Below are 21,748 nucleotides of genomic sequence, written 5' to 3'. Positions count from 1 at the left end.
AAAATATTAATTTTTTAAATCTAAAGAGGATTTTACTTTTTTTTCTGTGCAGATGTATAAAACTGAAGGGACTTAACCAATCTACTTATTTGAGCAGTTCTAGAATCAATAGAATCAGTAGATTCTAGAACTACTCAAATGAGCTTTCTCCAGATCTACGCAGACATCGCCCCCCAGTGGTCTTAAAATAGGATGGAAACTGCTCCTTTTAATTTGAACTTTTGTCCTATGGAATCTCTTGTTGGGATACTCACTCTGGCACCTTAGCTGTATTTCTATTTATTGCTTTGGTGTTTTATAATACCTCCAGTCATAAAACACTTTGGAAAAATATGAAATGCCGACTACAAAACAGAAATTCTTACTGAGTGTCAGGATCCATTGTGGTCAGGATCCCTCAGGTCCAATCATAATCGGAAGAATTGTGTAAGCTCAAGGACCCACGCAAGGATGCAGGTTCGAGTCCCCACTCCCCAGCTGCAGCAGGGCCGCTCACAAAAGCAGGTCTCCAGGTCTCTCTCTCTCTCTCTCTCTCCCTCTCTCTCCCTCCCTTCTCAATTTCTCTCTGTCCTATTGAATAAAATAGGAAGAAAAAAAAAGTCACTGGGAGCAGTAGATTCATAATGCTGGCACTCAGCCCCAGTGATAACCCTAGAGGTAATTAAAAAAAAAAAAAAGATGATGATGATGAAAGAGAAGAGAAGAATCTAGTGTTGGGTGGACTCATAAAATGCCAGGAGACCATTCCAGAAAATGATAATGTCTACATAGGCTTCGCCGGAAGGGGCAAGTCAATTTGCGAGATTCATCAGATGTACGTCTCCGCATGGAAGTGAGGTCGTGGAATGTCCCTTACCGTTCCACATATGTCTCGTCCAGGTTGTTGAAGCCTATTTTGGGGCTCCTGAGTTGATTCTGCACAGTCACGATATCATTGCTGTCCAAGGCCTGGTTCAGGAGTGCCACAGCAGACAGCATCTCCACTGCGATCGAGAGCTCCTCGTGGCCTAGGGAATTCTGTTGGGAAACATGAGGTGATGGATGTTTCCTGACCCACACACGCCCTTCATGTGATGGGGACTGAGGATGCACATTTCAAAGAAGCACAGAAAGCTAAAATGAGACGGTCTGGAGAAGCTGAGAGAAAAGGGGCATCTCTCTCTCTCTCTATCTCTGTATCGATCTATCTGTTGAGTGATAACTGATTTTAAAAAACGCATAGGCTCCAGGTGAACATTTACCTCCTTTCAGATTGTTTCACAACACACCCAGCACAAAAGAGCTAATGTCACCAGAACAATCCAGAGGGGAAAAAAAAAAAAAAAAGACTAGAAATTGAGGCAAGATGTTTCCAGAATTCAAACTATGCTAAAACACTGCAATATTCCAAACAGTATGGCACTGGAGGAAAGACAGACACAGATCAGTGGAAAAGGATTAGAGTCAAGAGAGAAATTTGCACAAATACAGGTAGTTGAGTATGGCAATGGAGTCAAAAATGTAAAAGGGGAAAACGTTCTTTTAAATAAATGGCTCACAGACAGAGGTGGAGAAACAAGAACAGAAGGGGAAACACAGAGCAGAACTCAGACTGGAGCTGGTGTGTTGCACCAAAGTCAAGGACTCAGGGGCTGGGGGGGGGGGGCTCAGGTCCTGGAACAGGATGGTGGAGGAGGACGTGGGGGGGGGGTTAGAGTGTGATGTGGGAAACTGAGAAGCATGACCCATGGACCAGCTACTGCATTTTACTGTTGACTGTCAACCATGAATCCCCCAATATAGTAAAAAAAAAAAAAAAGGTCTGGGAAAACAGGATCACCATGTGCTGAAGATATAAAAATATATAACAAAAACAGAAAATGAAGCCATCTCTCCTAGAATCGCCCACCCAGTTTACAGGTGAATTGTGACAGGAATTATTTCATAGAGCTAAGTAACCCGCTTCCACATTACAGATGATTCATAATCATAATTTCAAATTGTCGTTCATGTGTTCTTCCGGATTTTATTCCAATTTCTTTTAAAATATTACTTATGGGCACAGTTCCATTTTCCTTGACATAGTTTATTTGCTACAAGATTACACAAAATGATGTTGACATGGTGGTGCATATTTCATACTCCAGGTCACCTGTTCCGCTTTGGGACGTGGCAGGAACGTGGTTGGCCATGTTTCCTGAACTGTGTTTAGGGGCAGGGAAGTGGCTCCCGGCTTTTCCTTTGATGACCATGTTGGGGACTGGGTGAACTGAAGTCACCGCGTACAATGCAGTGAACGCCTGCACTCCCTTGGCTGATTCCTATTTCTAGCTACTGACAGCCTGCAGACTCCATCTTGTCACGTGACGAAGTCAGATGCTGGGACACTGTGAGGGTGTGAGGGAACGGTGTAGCACAGCGAATGCTCTTTGCTTTGGGATAAGGTAAGAAAAGAGGGGGAACTGCACAAAAGAATGAATCCAAGTCTCTAAGACAAGAGTGCTGATTCTAGGTCCAAGAGTCTAATCGAACTCACACTTTCCTAATAGGGTAGACACGTCTAAACGTACTACGAGGCCCAGGGGTCTGCAGAAACGTGAGGCAAAGCCAGTCAGTAAAACCAGAAAGACTCTCTGGATCTGTATAATCTAGATATGGTTTGTTTATACATTATATCGTACATTGCAGAACACTGCCCACACCCCCAGCTCTTCTTTTCTATTTAACCAGTTTATACTGACTGGGCCAATTTCAACAGGGATATACTTTCCCATCATTTTGAAGAAACTTCTTTTGTTTTGTTTTTGCTCCAGGGTTATTGCTGGGGCTCGGTGCCCACACTACAAATCCACTGCTCCTGGTGGCCATTTTTCCATTTTTGTTGCCCTTGTTATCGTTGTTGTTGTTATTGTTGTCATTGTTGTTGCACAGGACAGAGAGAAATGGAGAGAGGAGGAGAAGACAGAGAGGGGGAGAGAAAGACACCTGCAGACCTGCTTCACCGCCTGTGAAGCGATCCCCCCTGCAGGTGGGGGGAGGGAGCCGGGGACTCGAACCGGGATCCGTGTGCAGGTCCTTGTGTTTTGTGCCATGTGTGCTTAACCCACTAAGCTACCACCTGGCTCCCCTTGAAGAAGCCTTTTAAAAGGAGCTTGGAAACAAAATATGAAAAGCTTCCAATGGAGAGATTGTGGATTCAGAACTCTGGTGGTGGGGACAGTGTGGAGTTGTAATTTTGTGAATCTATATTAAGTCAATAATAAAATAAAGGGTAAATTCAGGTCTCTGCGTTCTATCCACCTTTCCTGCAAAGCCTGCGTGCACTCACTCACTCACGTGAGCATCTCTGTAACAGAGCCACCCCCCCCCCCCCCGACTTACCGTGGTGCTCTGTTTCTGAAGGTGGGAGAGTTCATTCTGATACATCACAGCAGCGAAGGGGTAAACCACAGGCAGCTGAGCCTCCGGTTTCTTCAGTGCAAGGAGAGTGCTCTCAGGGTCCCCTTCCCGGAGGACAGCATTGATGTGGTCCACTGCGGCCAGCCCTGAGGGTGGGGGTTCGCATCTCATCAGAATATCTGCCTTCCCAAACACGGCTGCCTGGCCCACTCGCCAGGGATTATCACCCAAGTCCTTGTTACTCCCTCAGTTTACTGCACTGTATTTTATTTTGCCTCCAGGCTTATCGCTGGGGCTCAGTGCCTGCACTATGAATCCACTGCTCCTGGTGTCCTTTTGCCTTTTCCATTTTATTGGATAGGACAGAGAGAAATTAAGAGGGGAAGGAGAGGCAGAGAGGGAAAGAGGAACATAGACATCTGCAGACTTGCTTTACCACTTGTGAAACTTCCCCTCTATAGGTGGGGAGCTGTGGGCTCAAACCCAGATCCTTGTACAGGTCCTTGCACTTAGTACTATGTGCACTTAACTGGGCGCGACACAGCTCGGCTTCTAAGGACAGGGCCTTTCTGCATAACCACGGTGTCATCTCCCCACTTTCTCTCTCTCTCTCTCTCTCTCTCAAATTTTACTTATTACTGGATAGAGACAGAGAGAAATTGAGAGAGGAGGAGATAGAGAGGGAGAGAGGGAGAGAGAGGCATCTGCAGCCCTGCTTCACCACTCATGAAGCTTTCCCCCCTGCAGGTGGAGACCAGGGGCTTGAACCTGGGTCCTTGTGCACTGTAATGTGTGAGCTTAACCAGATGCACCACTGCCTGGCCCCTAACACTTATGTTCTCTAAAGTGTTCTTTTAAGAAATAAATAACTTTGGGTATATATGTTAAACACTATAAAATTCAGGGAACTTTATTTAACAAGAGCAAAGCCCTTGTTTGTAAAATATCCTTCCATTATGTGACCTTAAGGTGTATGGCCTCGCCCAGTGGCAAGGCTCCCACTAAAAGACCTGTGTTTTAGTGCCCAACTGAGTTGGGAACAGCAGATTCAGCACAACATGGGGCAGAAGAAATGGACATGCTGTGATGAGGCCTGCCACGCGGCCATGAGCAAAGCAGACAGAATGAGCAGGTGTGTCCCGACTTAGGAGACCCTAGGGCAGCAGGCACAGACAGGCCTACAGCCTGCTAGCACTCCTCGCGGGTCAGGCTCCCCAGCTTGTAGTCTTATCATGGCTGGGATGAAGGATACCACTTCTAACAGACGACAAAGGCCAACCCTAGTTATACCCAAAAGAAGCTACACTTAGTAACTGTTCTACTAAGAGGATTCAGTAATAGGAAATAGTCAGAATTAATGTGATCTTTCAAACCGCCCGTTTGGAAAACTTATCCTAAAAGACCCTAAGAACTAAATAAAATAAAATAAAATAAAATAAAATAAAATAAAATAAAATTCCTATTCTTAGAACATTACAAAAAAAAAGATGTTCGATGGGGGCCGGGTGGTGGCACACCCACCTACAGGGGGAAAGTTTCATGAGTGGTGAAGTGGGGCTGCAGATGTCTCTCTGCCTCTCTACGCCCCCTTCCCTCTTGATTTCTGTTTATATCTAGTAAATAAATTAAAAAATGGAGTTGGAGAGTAGAGAATTATCAGAAAATCATATCCTTAAATGACTTTAAATGAGCCTTTTCTTCTTTAAAAAGTGTAACCACTCATCTACACCCTGCATTTAAAATAACTGTTGGTCATAACCTTAAAGAGAATATATCATAGAATGAATAAAGGACACACACCAAATCCTACTACATTAAAAGCGAAATGAAGACCAGGGATTCAGTCAGTACCTAGCACCAACCTAAGCCAGAGCTGAGCAGGGAGCTAGTAAAAGAATGATTAAGTGATCATAGTTCCAACAAAGCCAAAGACTATGACAACAGATTAAGTGGCATTCCGTCAAAAACGTCACTTCTGTCACGATCATGGCTAAGATATAGAAAGGTTAGTGTTTTACTGTTGCCTACACATTTGGTGCACCACCACTTGGCCCTTCCGGGAAAAATCTTGTTAAGTAGCTATACTTACATATTTGCTATACTTACATATATATTGCTTCTTTCTTTCACCTCCCTCCCCTCCCTCCCTCCCTCCCTCCCTTCCTCCCTCCCTTCCTCCCTTCCTTCCTTCCTTCTTTCCTTCCTTCCTTCTCTTTTTTAATTAGAACACTGCTCAGCTGTAGCCTATTGTCATAACAGGATTGATTTTCAGATAGCGGGTGTCTCAGGTATGAAAGCCATTTTTTTTAAATGCGTTTTTATTTCTTTATGAATGGCAGTGTGTTGGGGGGAGGTGGGGGTGGGGCAGGGCGCCACAGCGCACAGGATGGCACTCAGGGCCTCATGCCTGCAAGCCAGGATGGCACTCAGGGCCTCATGCCTGCAAGCCAGGATGGCACTCAGGGCCTCATGCCTGCAAGCCCAAAGGCCACTTATGTTCCAGACGCGTCTGTTCCCCTTGTCCTCCTTATAGTCTTCACTACTTATTAATGTATTCATTTAACCACCAGGGTTACCACTAGGGTTTGGTGCCTGTACAGCTCAACTGCTCTCTGCTGCCATTTTCCCCTTTTCTTTTCTTTTCTTTTCTTTTCTTTTCTTTTTTCTTTTCTTTTCTTATCTTTTCTTTTCTTTCTTTCCTTCCTTCCTTCCTTCCTTCCTTCCTTCCTTCCTTTCTTTCTTTCTTTCTTTCTTTCTTTCTTTCTTTCTTTCTTTCTTTCTTTCTTTCTTTCTCTTTTGGCTCCAGGGTTATTGCTGGGGCTCAGTGCCTGCACTAGGAATCCACTGCTCCTGGAGCTATTTTTTCCTTTTTTGCTGTCCTTGTTGTTTATCATTGCTATTGTTATTATTATTTGTTGTTAGTACTATCATTGTTGTTGGATAGGACAGAGAGAAATGGAGGGGGAGACAGGGAGGGGGAGAAGAAAGACAGACACCTGCAGACCTGCTTCACCGCCTGTGAAGCGACTCCCCTGCAGGTGGGGAGCCAGGGGCTCGAACTGGGATCCTTAAGCCGATGCTTGTACTTCACGCCATGTGCGCTTAACCCGCTGAGCCACGATCCAATGCCCTTCCCTTTTCTTTTTAACAGAGAGGTAGAGAAAGAAAGCAGAGGCAGAGAGGAAGACAGACACCTGCCGCATTGCTCCACTACTCATGAAGCTTCCCCTGCAGGTGGGGCTAAGGGATCCTTAAGGTGTTTGCGGTGCGGGCTGTAGCACCTCCTGCCCTCCCAGTCTATATCAGGGACGGGACTGTCATCTCACTGACTGAATACGCTTTAGAGGTGTCTTGCTTTTTTTCTTTTTTATTTCAAGACGGCCTTTAGCTGTGGACTGTAATTTTTCTGATGGGGAGAGAAACTTCAGAATAATCATGGCTATACATTTGTAGACACCGAGTAGAGCAGCTCTGTCCACAATTTCAGCTGCCTATATGTTCGCATGAATCATCTTATGCATTTTATTTAAAAATGGAAAAGATAAGTTGAGCCAATCTGGCACTAAACTTGTGGTCAGGAAATGATATCATTGAGAAAAGCATTAAAGCATTTCTGCACGGCGTTTTTTTTTTAACTTGAAAAGAAATCTTTTTTAGCAGTTATAAACATTTCAAAAATAAAAGATGGTAGAAGCCTATAGAGCCTTTGTCTCCCTATGCTCAGATGTCTCGCTGGCAATAGTAATTCCTTCCTGTAATTCATTTCTGTTGAGTCCAATGAAATTCTCAGCTTTCAAACAGAGCAAAGAGAGGAACTGAACATGGTGTTTCATGTCCAAGGCTTAGTAACCATAAAACAGTAAGAATACACCCTCCAAATGTTCAAGGTGTTCCCTTCCTCAAGAAAAAGAGTCGCCCCAGTGCTCTTAGCAGCTGTGTGTAAGAGGTAAGCTTTCAGGTGCATTTACTGCGGACTCCTAGCCATTTACAGGAGCCGCCTTGACTTCTGTTTCAATTCCTTCCTGCTGGCAAATGTGTGTTTCCTTGTTTCCTTGAAGGTACTAGAGCAACACAGAGAAGCCAAAGCTCATTTAGGAGATTAAAATGAGGGCAAGGCTTCAGGACTGCAGTAATCTGTGTACACTTCTGGACTGAGTGTCAAAGAGGGTTTTTTTTTTTTTAACATGTATTGCTGTTATTATTTGGACAGAGACAAAAGAGAAGTTGAGAAGAAAGGGGAGACAGAAAGGAAGACAGGAGGAAAAAGACATCTCTTCTCTATAGGTGGAGACTGGGTCTTGAACCCGAGTCCTTAACTCACTGTAACGTGTGCACTCAATCAGGTGTGCCACCATCTGTGCCCTACATGCTTTATAAAAGGGGCTGGGAGTCCGGCGGTAGCGCAGTGGGTTAAGTGCATGTGGTGCAAAGCGCAAGGACCGGCTTAAGGATCCCCAGATCCCCACCTGCAGGGGAGTCGCTTCGCAGGCGGTGCAGCAGGTCTGCAGGTGTCTGTCTTTCTCTCCCCCTCTCTGTCTTCCCCTCTGTTGGGTAGTATGCCACCTCCCCCTGGCTTCTGCTTAACCATATGCCTATATAGGGATAGATTTAATCCCATTCAAAGCTTTGGTCTATTTACATAAATCACTTTTACATAAAGCACTCCCTCCAGGGCATTGGTGGTTCAGTGATAGGATTCTCGCCTGCTCCACCCCCTCCTTGTCACACTCTGATTTTCACCGTCACTTTTCTCTCCACCCTCTCTATATCACATCCTGTTTCCACCCTACTTGGAGAGTATAAAAACAGCTGCTCTTCTGATTAAAGACACTTGGAAATTGCTTTCCGGCTCCGAGAGTTCCAGAGTGTATCTCCTGCGGAAGTTGGTGCAGCACGAGTTCCTGATCCCTCTCCCATGCAGCAGCCTAGATCGGCTCCAGTTGAGTTCTCTCCAAGCCAGAGAGCACTAGCTCGGGAAGAAGTACCCTCAGGCTATCCCGGCACCCCTCCTCTCTCCCTTTTTCTCTGTCCTATCCAACAACAGCAATAACAACAACAATAACCACAACAATAAAACAACAAGGACAACAAAAGGGAATAAATAAATAAATAAATAAAGGACTGGAGAGACAACATAATGGTTATGCAAAACACTTTTATGCCTGGGGACTGGGTGGTAGTGCAGTGGGTTAAGCGCAGGTGGCACAAAGCACAAGGACTCCTATAAGGATCATGGTTTGAGCCCCCGGCTCCCCACCTGCAGGGGAGTCGCTTCACAGGTGGTGAAGCAGGTCTGCAGGTGTCTGTCTTTCTCTCCCCCTCTCTCCATTTCTCTCTGTCCTGTCCAACAATGACGACGTCAATAATAACTATAGCAATAAAACAACAAGGGCAACAAAAAGGAATAAATAAATAAATATGAAAGAAATTATATAAAAAAATAAAATGGCCTAAGGGTTCTTTCATGTATTAACTTTTTGCCATACAGATAGGTTGTTTAGACTGACCTGGGGAAAATTAATATAAGACCGAATTTCCGACTCTCTCGAGCAGAGGGGAGAAGGCTGCGGCAGGAACACAGCTCGGCTCGCACCTGCTCCCTTGAGCGGCTCGACGTTCTTGTTGCCTATGGTCGCACAGAGGAAGCGAGCACCAAGCCGAACTAAGCCGTCTGCCTCCAGGAGGCTTAGGGACACGGCAACCCGAGTGCTTCCTCGCGATTTTATCTTCCCTGGGAAGTCTCACTCGCTAGCAGTGGCGCTACAGAAGCCGTGAGGAGGATTCCTGAGAACTACAGACTACTGAACTGATCAGGAGCACAGGCCTCAGGGCCGGGCAGTGGTGCACCTGGCGGAGCGTACATGTTACAACGGGCAAGGACCTGCGTTCGAGCCCCTGGTCCCCACCTGCAGAGGAAAGCTTCACAAGTGGTGAAGCAGGGCTGCAGGTGCCTCTCTCTCCCTCTCTATCTCCCCCTACTGTCTCAGTTTCTGGCTGCCTTTACCCAATAAATAAAGATAATAAAAAATTTTTTTTAAAGAGTGGAGGCATCAATAATACCTGTTACAATACCAAGAGAATGTCCCCACATAATTATAGGCAAGAAATGACTTTTTAAAATTATTTGTTGCGTAGAGACAGCTAGAAATCATGACAGAGGGAGAGAAAGACAGGGAGAGAGACAGAGGGACACCCGCAGCCCCGTCTCAGCACTCGTGAAGCTCTCCCCTTGCAAGTGGGGACCAGGGCCTTGAACCCGAATCCTCGTGCACGGCAGTGTGAGTGCTTAGCCCGGTGCGCCTCCACCTGGCCCTGAGAAACGGCCTTTTCCTTAAGACATGATCTTTCTACTGAATAACCTTCCCTGGCAGCTCAGTAGAGCTATGAGGAAACATGAAGGTACAACTAGTGACTACGGAATAGTCACAGATACTTTGGGGAGTGAGGGGTAACACCACCAAAAAATACAAGTTTGACCGGGCGCATTTAGATGGTGATGCTTCAAGATTAGGGCAGATCAAGTGTGGCAGTCTGACAGGAACCCAAGCTCGGATGCTCTGCTGGGATCCTGGCCAGGAAGCTGTGTGTGTGTCTCACACATTTCTGTGCACATCAGAGACCACCCACTACTTACTGTTGACGGAATCCACATTGTCCTGAATCTCTGTTTGTGTCAGCAGCTCTTCATATGCGTCTCTTTCTTCTTCAGAAACACAGTTATTCTGCAAGACAAAGACTTCCCTGATTCTTTTGGCTAAATGCCAAATGTCCCAGATCTTGATATGCAAAAGTGGAAAAAACCGTTCACTAGTATTTACCTGAAAACCGTTCACTAGTATTTACCTGAATTCACTATAAGCATTTAAGACCTTGCTTTATACAGGGCTCGGGGCTGCCAAACACCCAGCAAGGATTAAGGAGGTGAACAAGTGCAGTGGCTCTCAGCAGAGGACTGTCTATTTCCAACTCGGACACCATCTCCCCAGACAATGTCTTTAACCCACCTGTATGTTAGCTGTCGGGCTCAGGCAAAAATTAATAAAGTCATGGGCCTCTTGGAACAGACCTAAAACAGACTTCTTAGCTCCTTCCAATATGAAGACCCCAAGTCTCATCTGCTCTATTCTCACCTTTAGGTTCCTGACTATTAAACAAATTGTTCTGCTTTATATCTTACTGCTTTTCAGCCACCAAGTTGCAGATAATACCAACACTCCCTCTTGACTTCCCTGGGCAGACGCCCTCACCCATGTGTCCTGGAGCCTCCCCTCCCCAGAGCCCTGCCCCACTAGGGACAGACAGACACAGGCTGGGGGTGTGGATCCACCTGCCAACACCCATGTCCAGCGGAGGAGAAGCAATGACAGAAGCAGAACTCCCACCTTCCGCTCCCCATAAAGAATTCTGGCCCATCGTCCCAGAGGGATAAAGAACAGGGAAGCTTCCAATGGAGGGGATGGGACACAGAACTCTCATGGTGGGAACTGTATGAAATTGTACCCAGGATAGAGCCCCTGATCCCCACTTGCAGGGTGAAAGCTTTGTGAGTGGTGAAGTAGGGCTGCAGATGTCTCTCTGTCTGTCCCCCTCTCTATCACCCCCATCCCTCTCAATTCTCTCTATCTCTATCCAATAATTAATTTAATTTAAAAATGAAGATGTTTTCTTTCCTGGCACAGAAACCACCACAGTCCTTGTGCACTGTGATGTGTGTGCACTTAACCAGGTGTGCCAGCCTAGCCCCATAAACTAACTTTCTTCCTTTCTTTCTTTCTTTCTTTCTTTCTTTCTTTCTTTCTTTCTTTCTTTCTCTCTCTCTCTCTCTCTCCTTCTTTCTTTCTTTCTTTCTTTCTTTCTTTCTTTCTTTCTCTCTCTTTCTTTCTTTCTTTCTTTCTTTCTTTCTTTCTTTCTTTCTTTCTTTCTTTCTTTCTTTCTTTCTTTCTTTCTTTCTTCTTTTACCAGAGCATTGATCAGCTCTGGTTTATGGTGGTGCAGGGGAGTGAACCAGGGACTTAGCTTCGAAGCCTCCGGCATGACAGTCTGTCTGCATAAACACTACGCTACCTTCTTTCTCTCTCTGCTCAGCTCTGGTTTATGGTGGCTCAGGTGATTGAACCTGGGACTCCAGAGCCTCAGGCATGAGAGACTCTTTGCACAGCCATTACACTACCTAGCCCCACCAAAACACCTTCATGTACACGAGGACAAATTAGTGGGAATGTATGAGGAGAGAGGACTTAAAACAGCCTCTGAGGCCCTTACAGACTTTTACTAAGAAGCCTAAGGGCAGCTAAGCTGACCTGAGATCTGCTGGTACTGCCTAGTGAGAGAAGGGCTTTACTGCTGTTCCTTCCTGGTAAGTGTCAAGTTTCAAAGTGACCTTCAGTTTCAGTCCTGCAGCCCGTAACATTCATCACCAAAGGGAGCCGGCTCTCTTACTTGATCTTCTCTCTCTTTTTAAAAATTTTTTAAATATATTTATTTAGTCCCTTTTGTTGTTTTTGTTGTTTTATTGTTGTAGTTATTATTGAAGTCATTGCTGTTGGATAGGACAGAGAGAAATGGAGAGAGGAGGGGAAGACAGAGAGGAGGAGAGAAAGACAGACACCTGCAGACCTGCTTCACAGCCTGTGAAGCGACTCCCCTGCAGGTGGGGAGCCGGGGCCTCGAACCGGGATCCTTAAGCCGGGCCTAGCATTTTGCACCACGTGCACTTAACCTGCTGCGCTACCGCCCGACTTCCGGTCTTCTCTGAAAGTTTACCCAGACCCACTGCCCAAAGATGCAGACACCAAGACTGGTCGATGACTCTGAACACCGAGACAGACAGAGCAAAGCACAACACGTGCTTCCTGCTATCTCGCTACCCGGGGTCGAGTTAAATACCTTCTGTCGTGCATTCTCCTCTTTGTGTCTTTTGGCTTTCCAGAGTTCTTCCTGATAGTTTTGTGCAAGGCTGTCATCCACAGAAGTCAAAACTGCATTTGGGTTCCTTAGTGTTACAATGGTCTGCTCTGCTAGGCCTTTCTCAACAGCTTCGTTGATGGCTATCACTGCGGCGTGCACTGAAAAGAGAGAAGTCAGTCAGCAGATGTTAGGAATACGGACACTGCAGATGCTCTCCAGTTCTCCTTCCTTCTCCGCCTTCCAGTAAGCAGACACACAGAGGTGCACCATGGGACAGCCTCTGACAACCAGCCAGCCCGCCTCATGTCTTCTCCCGGCATCTGTAAAGCATCCCTGTTCCTCCACTCACTGTGCACTGAGTGGCTACCATGAACTGAGTGTATGAGCCCCTGGGTGACATGGTCACTCTGCTCTGTGCTGTTTCCATCAGATGCCTGTGATTTAGGTGAAGGACTTGAAGTAAGCTACTTGACCGCTACGAGGAGAGGATGGAGGAAGCAGAGGACTATTTTGGAGAGAGAAGGTATTGCCAGAAGATCTGAATTCCTATTTCTGGTTATCTGTAGTCCCAGATGTTCACTACTTGGTCATACTCTGACATGCTTACATTAACCACTTGCTACATGAACAATAAACATTTTCAGGGCCCTTAAATTCACTCCTAAATATTTAGTTTCTTGGAAACAAGTTTGGCAAATCAAGTGTCGTACGAAAGTGAAGGTTCGATTCTAAATCAGCATAGTTTTTATGAGGAAGCAAAGGAGAGGCCAGAAAACTGCGCTCGCATCTGTCATGCCGGGGATCAGAACTGGGCCCCTACACAGACAAGCTGTGCACTCTACCTGCTGAATCAGTCCCCCAGACATGAGGTCAGAGTTTTGTGGGGTTTTTAGAATTTTATTTATTTATTATTGGATAAAGACAGAGAGAAATTGAGAGGCGAGGGGGTGATAGAGAGAGAGAGAGACACCTGCAGCCCTGCTTCACCAATTGCGAAGATTTCCCCCTACAGGTGGGGTCCAGGGGCTTGAACTCTGGTCCTTACACACTGTGATGTGTGTGTAACCAGGTGCACCACTGCCTGACCCCACCTGATTTTCAACAGACTTACATGCAGCTTCATCCACAGACAGCTCATTAGCCAGAATGCCGCCGATTTTGCTGAATGATGGCATCTGTATCCCGTATCTTTCAAGTTCTTTTCTCATATTACTAATTTCCTCCTCTGTTAAAGAACAAAAAGGAATCAAAGAGAGGTACAAAGACAAAGGCATAAATGTGTACATTCAGGTTGAGAAATGTCTTCAGTCCGGGGTATGTGTGGTGGTGGTGGGGAGGTGTATTTATAAACTAGAAACGTTAGTGAGAACTCATATAGGCCAGTATAATCTGCTTAAGTATAAACAAGCTAGGGGACTTTCTTCTGCTCCTTTTTTTTTTTTTTAAAGTTTTTCTTTTTCTTTTTTTACTAGAGCACTGCTCAGCTCTGGCTTGTGGTGGTGCAAGGGATTGAACCTGGGACTTTAGAGCCTCAGGCATGAGAGTCTCTTTCCATAACCATTATGCTATCTACCCCCGCCCCGTAACTTCCTTCTCTGATTAATATAGAAGAAAAAGGGAAATAAAGACAAGATAAAAAAAAAAAAAGGGCACATTTTCTCAGTCACCATGTTGTAGAAAGTTGTCAAAGTAATGCACAGTACCTGTGAAGTCTACTTTGCCCAACAAATCCTGAATCTGGGGTGCTATTCCTAGTTTGAACAGGTATAAACTGAAAGAGAAAACATCAGAAAGTCCATCATCACAAATCTCATCACAAATCTCAATGATTACACATCATCACAAATCTCAAGGATTACACACTCTGTGTTGTTTAGCCAATCAGCTTCAGTCTCTGATGGAACCAGGGCTAAGTCCAAGTCCAAATTTCCAGAAAGGATCTTCCATAGATGGTAACTCTTCCATAGGGTGACTAAACACTATCCATTCGAATTTTTTTCAATTTACTATCTTTATTTGTTGGTTAGAGACAGCCAGAAATCAAGAGGGCAAGGGGAGATAGAGAGGGAGAGACAGAGAGACACCTGCAGCCCTGCTTCACTACTCACAAAGATTTCCCCCTGCAGGTGGAGACCAGGGGCTTCAACCTGGGTTCGCGCACATTGCAGCATGTGCGCTCAGCCAGTTGCGTTACCCCGCTATTGAGAGTCATCGAGAACAGCTATGAACAGAAGTTAACAAAATGCAATAAACATGTTTCTAGCAATTTGTTATAGGATTCTTACTTTGCCGAAAATATAGTTCATGTATTGTTTTTTTCCCCCCAATAAGTTTTGTTTTTCTCTAAGTACCCTCTAGTAGCTATTTCAGATTTTCCAAACCAATAAATAGATGAAATAGAGTGATGAGATTATCAGTGGAAAGGTTTATGGGCAAGATAAACCAGACAGTAGGTGGGCTACGAAGCAGAAGACAGAGAAAAAAATATAGATGCATGTAGAGTTGCCCTGGTGTTTGAGACTTGCTGTCTGCCTTTTGCTGATCACAGCTTCCTATGACAGCTGACAGCTGAAGGGAGACTTGCGGAAAGAAAGGTACTGGGCCCCTCCTTACAGGCTGAGCCTCCCTGTGGAGTCCTTCGCTGTCATAAGCTGTCTTAGTATGCCGTTCTCAGCACCTATACCTTCTGCCCTATGTCAGGAAGCTCAGCTTGTCCAGCCAGTCCTTGTCTACTGTCTCTGTTTGGAGCAAGCAGAAAGCTCTGAGCCCTGGTACACCACGAGTGGGCTTGGAGGGTTACAGTGTTCTGCTGTCTTGTTTCTCGGATCATTCAATCCTCTGGGCTGGCTCTCTAGCAGGAGGTGCTAACATTTCTGGTCAATGAAAATGTTGTGTGTGAGAGAGAGATGCAGCAATTTACCCATCAACCCTTTGTTTCTCACTCATTTACTTAATGACTGTTTGTAGGATACCCACTATATGTAAAAAATATATATCTTCCTCTACCGTGCCATCCTTAAATGGAAGGTGTTTAGGCAGCCAGAGAACAGGGTTTCTTGCTATTGCGAACTAGAACACTTGTGCTAAACAAGAGAGTTCCTTAACCCATACGGTAGTACAAAGATTAGGTCACAACACCCCCCCCCCCCCCATCGTTATATTGGGCAAAGAATGTCTGACACCAGAACAGCGTTTCTTGCTATTACACACTAGAATACTTATGCTAAACAAGAGAGTTCCTTAACCCATGTGGTAGTACAAAGATTAGGTCACAACCCCCATCCCCATCATTATATTGGGCAAAGAATGTCTGACAGCACAGTTATTGATGCATGAGTACAACTTCTCATCTCCCATGACAGGTGCCTACACACTACTCCGGCCACCAACTCAAATCTCTCTTCACCCTCACGTCCCGGGTGTGTGACACACACCCCACCATACACCTCCCGTAGTCCAGAGTCTTCTGATTTGCAGACAGAAAGTGATGACTTCTTCCCTGTTGCTTGTAATACTGACAGGAACTTCACGATAAGTCCACAGTCTGGCCCAACTAAGAGTTACCACTAGGTGGTGCTGAGAAATTATCATAGAAGGACGGATCTACTTTTCCACTTGATTTTTTAAATCAGATTTTCTGAAGGTGGTGTCGGATCCAGTGGGAATCTTGGTGGCACCTCCCCAAGCGGTCGTTGTTCAAAGGGGTCTAACAGCTGCTCTCTGTTTGGCTTTCACTGTCAGCATTATCTCTGACATTTGAACTGCTAACTTGGAAACCCTTCACATTTCACGTGTGTCAGAATTTTCTACCAGATATCTGTGTGTGGAGGTGCTGCCAAGAGAACTACTCAGATGTACCTGCCCAGCACCCCCAGGATGGAAGGAATCTGCTCATATTCGAATGAGGCCACGCACTGTCTGAAGCAAACTGAAGAAGAAAAGACATTTTCTTGTAGCTCTTCAAGGCTGAAGAGATAAATCTTAAATTTATTTTTGACTAAAAGAAAGCATTTATAAAAGAATACAGTGGCCAAGTACAATTTCTTAAGACATATCCTTAGGGATATACTCGCAAGGTATCAAACTATTTTAAAAACAAGGACTTAGCCGTTCTCATAAAAATATAATAAAATATAATATAATAAGGCGGTAGCGCAGCAGGTTAAGCTTAAGTGGCGCAAAGCACCAAGGACCGGCGTAAGGATCCTGGTTCGAGCCCCCGGCTCCCCACCTGCAGGGGAGTCGCTTCACAGGCGGTGAAGCAGGTCTGCAGGTGTCTGTCTTTCTCTCCCCCTCTCTGTCTTCTCCTCCTCTCTCCATTTCTCTCTGTCCTAGCCAACAACGACGACATTAACAATAGCTACAACAATAAAACAAAAAGGGCAACAAAAGGAAATAAATAAACAAATATTTTTAAAAAAGAATTTAGTTTAACTGAACCAATTAAAGATACATATATAAAAAAAAGACTGCAAACTCAGGGCCAGGCAGAGGCACACCTGGTTAAGCGCACACATTACAACGCACAAGGACCCAGGTTCAAGCTCTGCAAGCCCACCTGCATGGGAAAAGCTTCAGGAGCGGCGAAGCAGGGCTGCAGGTGTCTCTCTGTCTCTCTCCCTCTCTCTATCTCTCCATCCCCCTCTCAATTTCTCCGTCTCTATCCAATAATAAATAAAGAAACATAAAAATGAAAACCACGGGGAGTCGGGCGGTAGCTCAGCGGGTTAAGTGTAGGTGGCACAAAGCGCAAGGACCGGCATAGGGATCCCAGTTCGAGCCCCTGGCTCCCCACCTGCAGGGGAGTCGCTTCACAGGCAGTGAAGCAGGTCTGCAGGTGTCTGTCTTTCTCTCCCTCTCTCTGTCTGCCCCTCCTCTCTCCATTTCTCTCTGTCCTATCCAACAATGATGACAACAATAATAATAACTACAACAAAAATAAAAACAAGGGCAACAAAAGAGAAAATAAATAAATATTTAAAAAAAAGAAAACCACAAACTCTTGGGTGAGGCACATATCATAATAGTCATGCAAAGAGACTCTCATGCCTGAGGCTCCGAAGTCCCACGTTCAATCCCCTGCACCACCATAAGCCAGAGCTGAGCAGCTGCTCTGGTAAGAGACAAACTGTAGAGGCCTTGCATTGGGATTGCTGGGGGTAAGACACTATGTGAGGGAGTCAGACTTGGTTTCCGGCCACAAGGAGCTTAGACTCTGACTGGACAGAAAGGCAGGACCCCGGGACTAAGTTGAACGAGGAAGAGGAGGGGGAAGAACTTTGGACAAGAAGTTGTTTGGAAGATAAAGTGCAACAGTCGCACCTGACCTGCATCTCAAATGCTCCCATCGCTAGGAATCTCCTCTGAGGACAGAGAGCTACACCCTGTCCTTTGGGCTAAGGAACTGTAAGCGGCTCACCTAGAAATGCAAACATGTTCTCTCCCAGAGATACCATCCAGCTGGTAAAGGGAAAGGAGTCTAGGGGGTGCAGTAATGAGTTGAAGAAAGTTATGCCGTCAGTGCCTGAGGAACTAGCTCACAGGTGACCTGCTAAGGGAGACGCCACCTGCCTGTGTGGGGGAAGCGGGCAGAGAAAGTCTCCTTGGTGAGGCGGACGGGTGCACAGCACAGCTACTCAGCCACCAGTGCACACACTGCACTCAACTTTAGTTTATTCTATTTACTCATCTATTTTATTTCTTTATTTTTATTTCTTTATGGGGGAAGTGATGTTTTACGTTTGACAGTAAATCCAATAGTTTGTACATGCATCACATTTCCCAGTTTTCAGTGTAACAACACAACCTCCACTAGGTCCTCTGTCATCCTTCTTGGACCTGTACTCTCCCTCCCACCCACCCATCCCAGAGTCTTTTAATTTGGTGCAATATGTTATTTTATTTATTTAAAAAAATATGTATTCCCTTTCGTGGCCCTTGTTTTTTTGTTGTTGTAGTTATTATTGTTGTTGTTGTTGATGTTGTTCGTTGTTGGATAGAATAGAGAGAAATGGAGAGAGGAGGGGAAGACAAGAGAGGGAGAGAAAGACAGACACCTGCAGACCTGCTTCACCGCCTGTGAAGCGACTCCCCTGCAGGTGGGGAGCCGGGGGCTCGAACCGGGATCCTTATGCCGGTCCTTGTGCTTTGTGCCACCTGCGCTTAACCCGCTGCACCACCAACAGTCTCCTCTACTTATTTATTTTTAATTATATTTATTTGTTTATTTATTGGATAGAGACAGCCAGAAATTGAGAGGAAGGGGGAGACAGAGAGGGGGAGAGACACCTGCAGCCCTGCTTCACCATTCGCAAAGTTTTTCCCTGAAGGTGGGTATAGGGGGCTTGAACCTGGGACCTTGTGCACTGTAATGTGTGTGCTCAGCCAGGTGCGCCATCTCCAGGCCCCACTGTCGTCATTTTTAGAAATAGAAGGCCTACATGTGTGCTGTTCTGGCATTATCATTACGTTTGAAGACATGGACTCTGGGGTGGTGGCTACTTAACTTACAGCTGACACAGCAACCCCAACACATAAAGGAGGGAGACCCATTTTCAGCTTGGTGTTACCAGTATAGTCAAATCTCTATGGACAGGGGTAGATAGCATAATGATTATGAAAAGAGCCTCTCATGCCTGAGGCTCCAAAGTCCCAGATTCAGTCCTCTGCACTACCATAAGCCAGAGCTGAGCAGTGCTTTGGTAAAATAAATAAATAAAATAAAAATTAAAAAAGAAAAGCAGAACCTACATCCCTAAACTGTTAATCTAGAAACTAGATTTATACTCGTTAAATCTATTAAACTAGAAAATGGTTACTTATAATAATAAAAGAAGAGAAATCCTATGAATCCTTGACTATAGAAGTAAGTAGTCCTTGAGGTGATGAGACAAAGTGAAATAAGAGAAAAGATAACCCCCAGATGGTTTCACTCACATGTGGAATACAGATAAGTGAGCAAGTAGATTTAGACACACACACACACACACTGGGCAGGGGAGACAACACACTGGTTATGCCAATAGATTCTCATGCCTGAGGCTCTGAGGTCCCAGGTTCCATCCCCCACAACGACACCATAAGCCAGAGCTGAACAGGTCTCTGGGAGGTTGGGAGTAGAGTAAGGAAATTCTATTTTTCAAATCTGTGGTGGTCATCAGAGGAGGGGTGGAGGGGAGGGGAATCTTGTTGGTGGATGTGGTTGAGTTATACGCATACATGTGCGTACGCGGAGCTGAGATCTCACACCTGTGTCAATCAGTCATCTAGAACATTTTTAAAAATCAAAGTATTCCTTGGAAGGTCAATGATTCTTCTGAGGGTTCTTGTCCGAGCCCAGGAATCACTGGCTAAGACTGCAACATCCTGTTATGATCACAAGGCAAGGACACTTCAGAGAATGTCAAGGACAGTGGCGCTGAGCAGAAAGCTTCCACTGCCCGACCACACTGACGTCCTCACATCGATCAAACGTGAAGATCCTAATTCTTGGCTAAGTCAGAGGTCAGGAGCTATTAACTGATGGCCAAAAAAGAATGTTATCTAGTGTGCACACAGGCCGTGCTAATACAAGAGACTGAAGAAGGTGATGGCGGTGGCGCAGTGGGTTAAGCGCACGTGGCGCGAAGCACAAGGACCAGCTCAAGGATCCCGGTTCGAGCCCCCGACTCCCCACCTGCAGGGGAGTTGCCTCACAGGTGGTGAAGCAGGTCTGCAGGTGTCTGTCTTCCTCTTCCCCTCTCTTTCTCCCCCTCTTCTCTCCATTTCTCTCTGTCCTATCCAACAACAACAACAACAACAACAATAACAATAATAAACAACAAGGGCAACAAAAGGGAAAAAAGTAGCCCCCAGGAGCAGTGAATTGGTGGTGCAGGCACTGAGCCCCAGCGATAGCCCTGGAGGAGAAAAAAAAAAAGGTGATGGCAAATATTTTATCAATTTCAACACGTTGGGGAGTGTGACTAAAACGGGAGCCCTTCTTTCTATATGTCTAGGTGTGTACTTATCTTACGGTACTTACACTCACGAAAGACATGTCTCTGGTATCTGATTACTGTAAAAAATGGCGACTAATCCCTAGCACTGCAAAAACGGTATCATCTGTTTTCCATCTACACCATGCCTCGGCCTCGCGTGAGCTTAATGTGCAGCTTGGCGATACGAGAATCCGGCATGAAGCCCAGCCAGTCTATCTTGGCGTTACTCTCGATCGCACCCTGTCATTTCACGAACATCTCATAAAAACTGCAGCAAAGGTGGGCGCGAGGAATCACATCATTGCTAGACTGGCCAGCTCCTCATGGGGCGCGAGCGCTTCCACACTACGATCATCCTCTCTGGCATTCTGATATTCCACTGCAGAATACTGTGCCCCAGGATGGTTCCGTAGCCCCCATGTCCACTTGGTCGATTCCAAATTATATTCCTCCATGAGGATCATTTCTGGAACCATCCGTTCCACCCCGGTCCCATGGCTGCCGGTTCTTAGCAACATCGCCCCGCCAGATATTCGTCGGGATGCGGCATCATCTAAGTTCATTTCCCACGTCTACGCTCGACCGGACCTGCCAATATACGCGGATATCTTTGCCCACCCTGTCCAACGCTTGACGTCTCGTCACCCAATCTGGTCCCCTATGCCTACACTGAACTTCTCTGTTCCAGACTCTTGGAAACAGAGTTGGCAGTCAGCTGAGGTCAAGAACAAACACCTCATCACAGACCCCTGCAAGCGTCCACCCGGCTTTGACCTAGCACGTTATGATTGGGCCCTCCTCAATCGCTATCGAACAGGCCATGGCCGGTGCGCCGCTATGTTCCATCGCTGGGGAGCCAGAGACGACCCGAACTGCCCCTGCGGCTCCAGACAGACTATGACCCACATAGTCAACGACTGCCACCTCTCCAGATTCAAAGGAGGTCTCGAAACTTGACATCGGGCTCAACCTGACGCTGTTGACTGGCTACGGAAGAAGGGCAAATGCTAGAAGAAGAACGGTACTTATACATATATGGGGGGAGACCAGAATCTCTGAATAAGTAATCTTAAAAAATCAAGAAAGTGTCCCAAGATATGGACACACTGAGGAATACATGTTGTGACAAAAATGGGGGCTGGGTGGTGGCGCCCCTGGTTGAGCGCACATATTACAATCCGCAAGCACTGGGGTTCAAGCCTCCAGTCCCCACCAGTGGTGAAGCAGGGCTGCAGGTGTTTCTCTTTCCCTCTCTAGCTCCGTCTTCCCTCTCGATTTCTGGCAGTCTTTATCCAATCAATAAATAAAGATAATTAAAAAAAAAGGAATAGGATCCAGCACTGAGTGCCACAGTGAAGCAGAAACATCATCAGAGATGAAAAATCAGTCCCACAGCCTGAAGACCATTATGCCACAGTGTAGGGGAGGGCAAGAAACCTCAGGAAAGCCCAGCTCATTTCAAGAACACATTTAAAAGGCATACA

At 45.9% G+C, this 21,748-nt stretch overlaps 1 protein-coding gene across 1 annotated transcript in view; it reads right to left on the bottom strand.

Annotated features, from left to right (window-relative positions):
- The window catches only part of IQGAP2 (IQ motif containing GTPase activating protein 2), a 162,097-nt gene that overhangs the window by 123,906 nt on the left and 16,443 nt on the right, over positions 1-21,748 (bottom strand). Inside the window, exons 4-9 of the mRNA XM_007518536.3 lie at positions 13,989-14,056; positions 13,397-13,510; positions 12,265-12,443; positions 10,013-10,100; positions 3,361-3,524; positions 857-1,017 (exon numbers count right to left, since the gene is read on the bottom strand). Coding sequence (XP_007518598.2) covers positions 857-1,017; positions 3,361-3,524; positions 10,013-10,100; positions 12,265-12,443; positions 13,397-13,510; positions 13,989-14,056 — 774 coding nt within the window. The remainder of the gene's footprint in view (positions 1-856; positions 1,018-3,360; positions 3,525-10,012; positions 10,101-12,264; positions 12,444-13,396; positions 13,511-13,988; positions 14,057-21,748) is intronic.

This window comes from Erinaceus europaeus, chromosome 11, assembly GCF_950295315.1.
Source record: "Erinaceus europaeus chromosome 11, mEriEur2.1, whole genome shotgun sequence".
Classification (NCBI taxonomy): Eukaryota; Metazoa; Chordata; class Mammalia; order Eulipotyphla; family Erinaceidae; genus Erinaceus; species Erinaceus europaeus.
The sequence above is the reverse complement of the archived record's forward strand: the minus strand, read 5'-3'. Positions and strand labels throughout refer to the sequence as shown.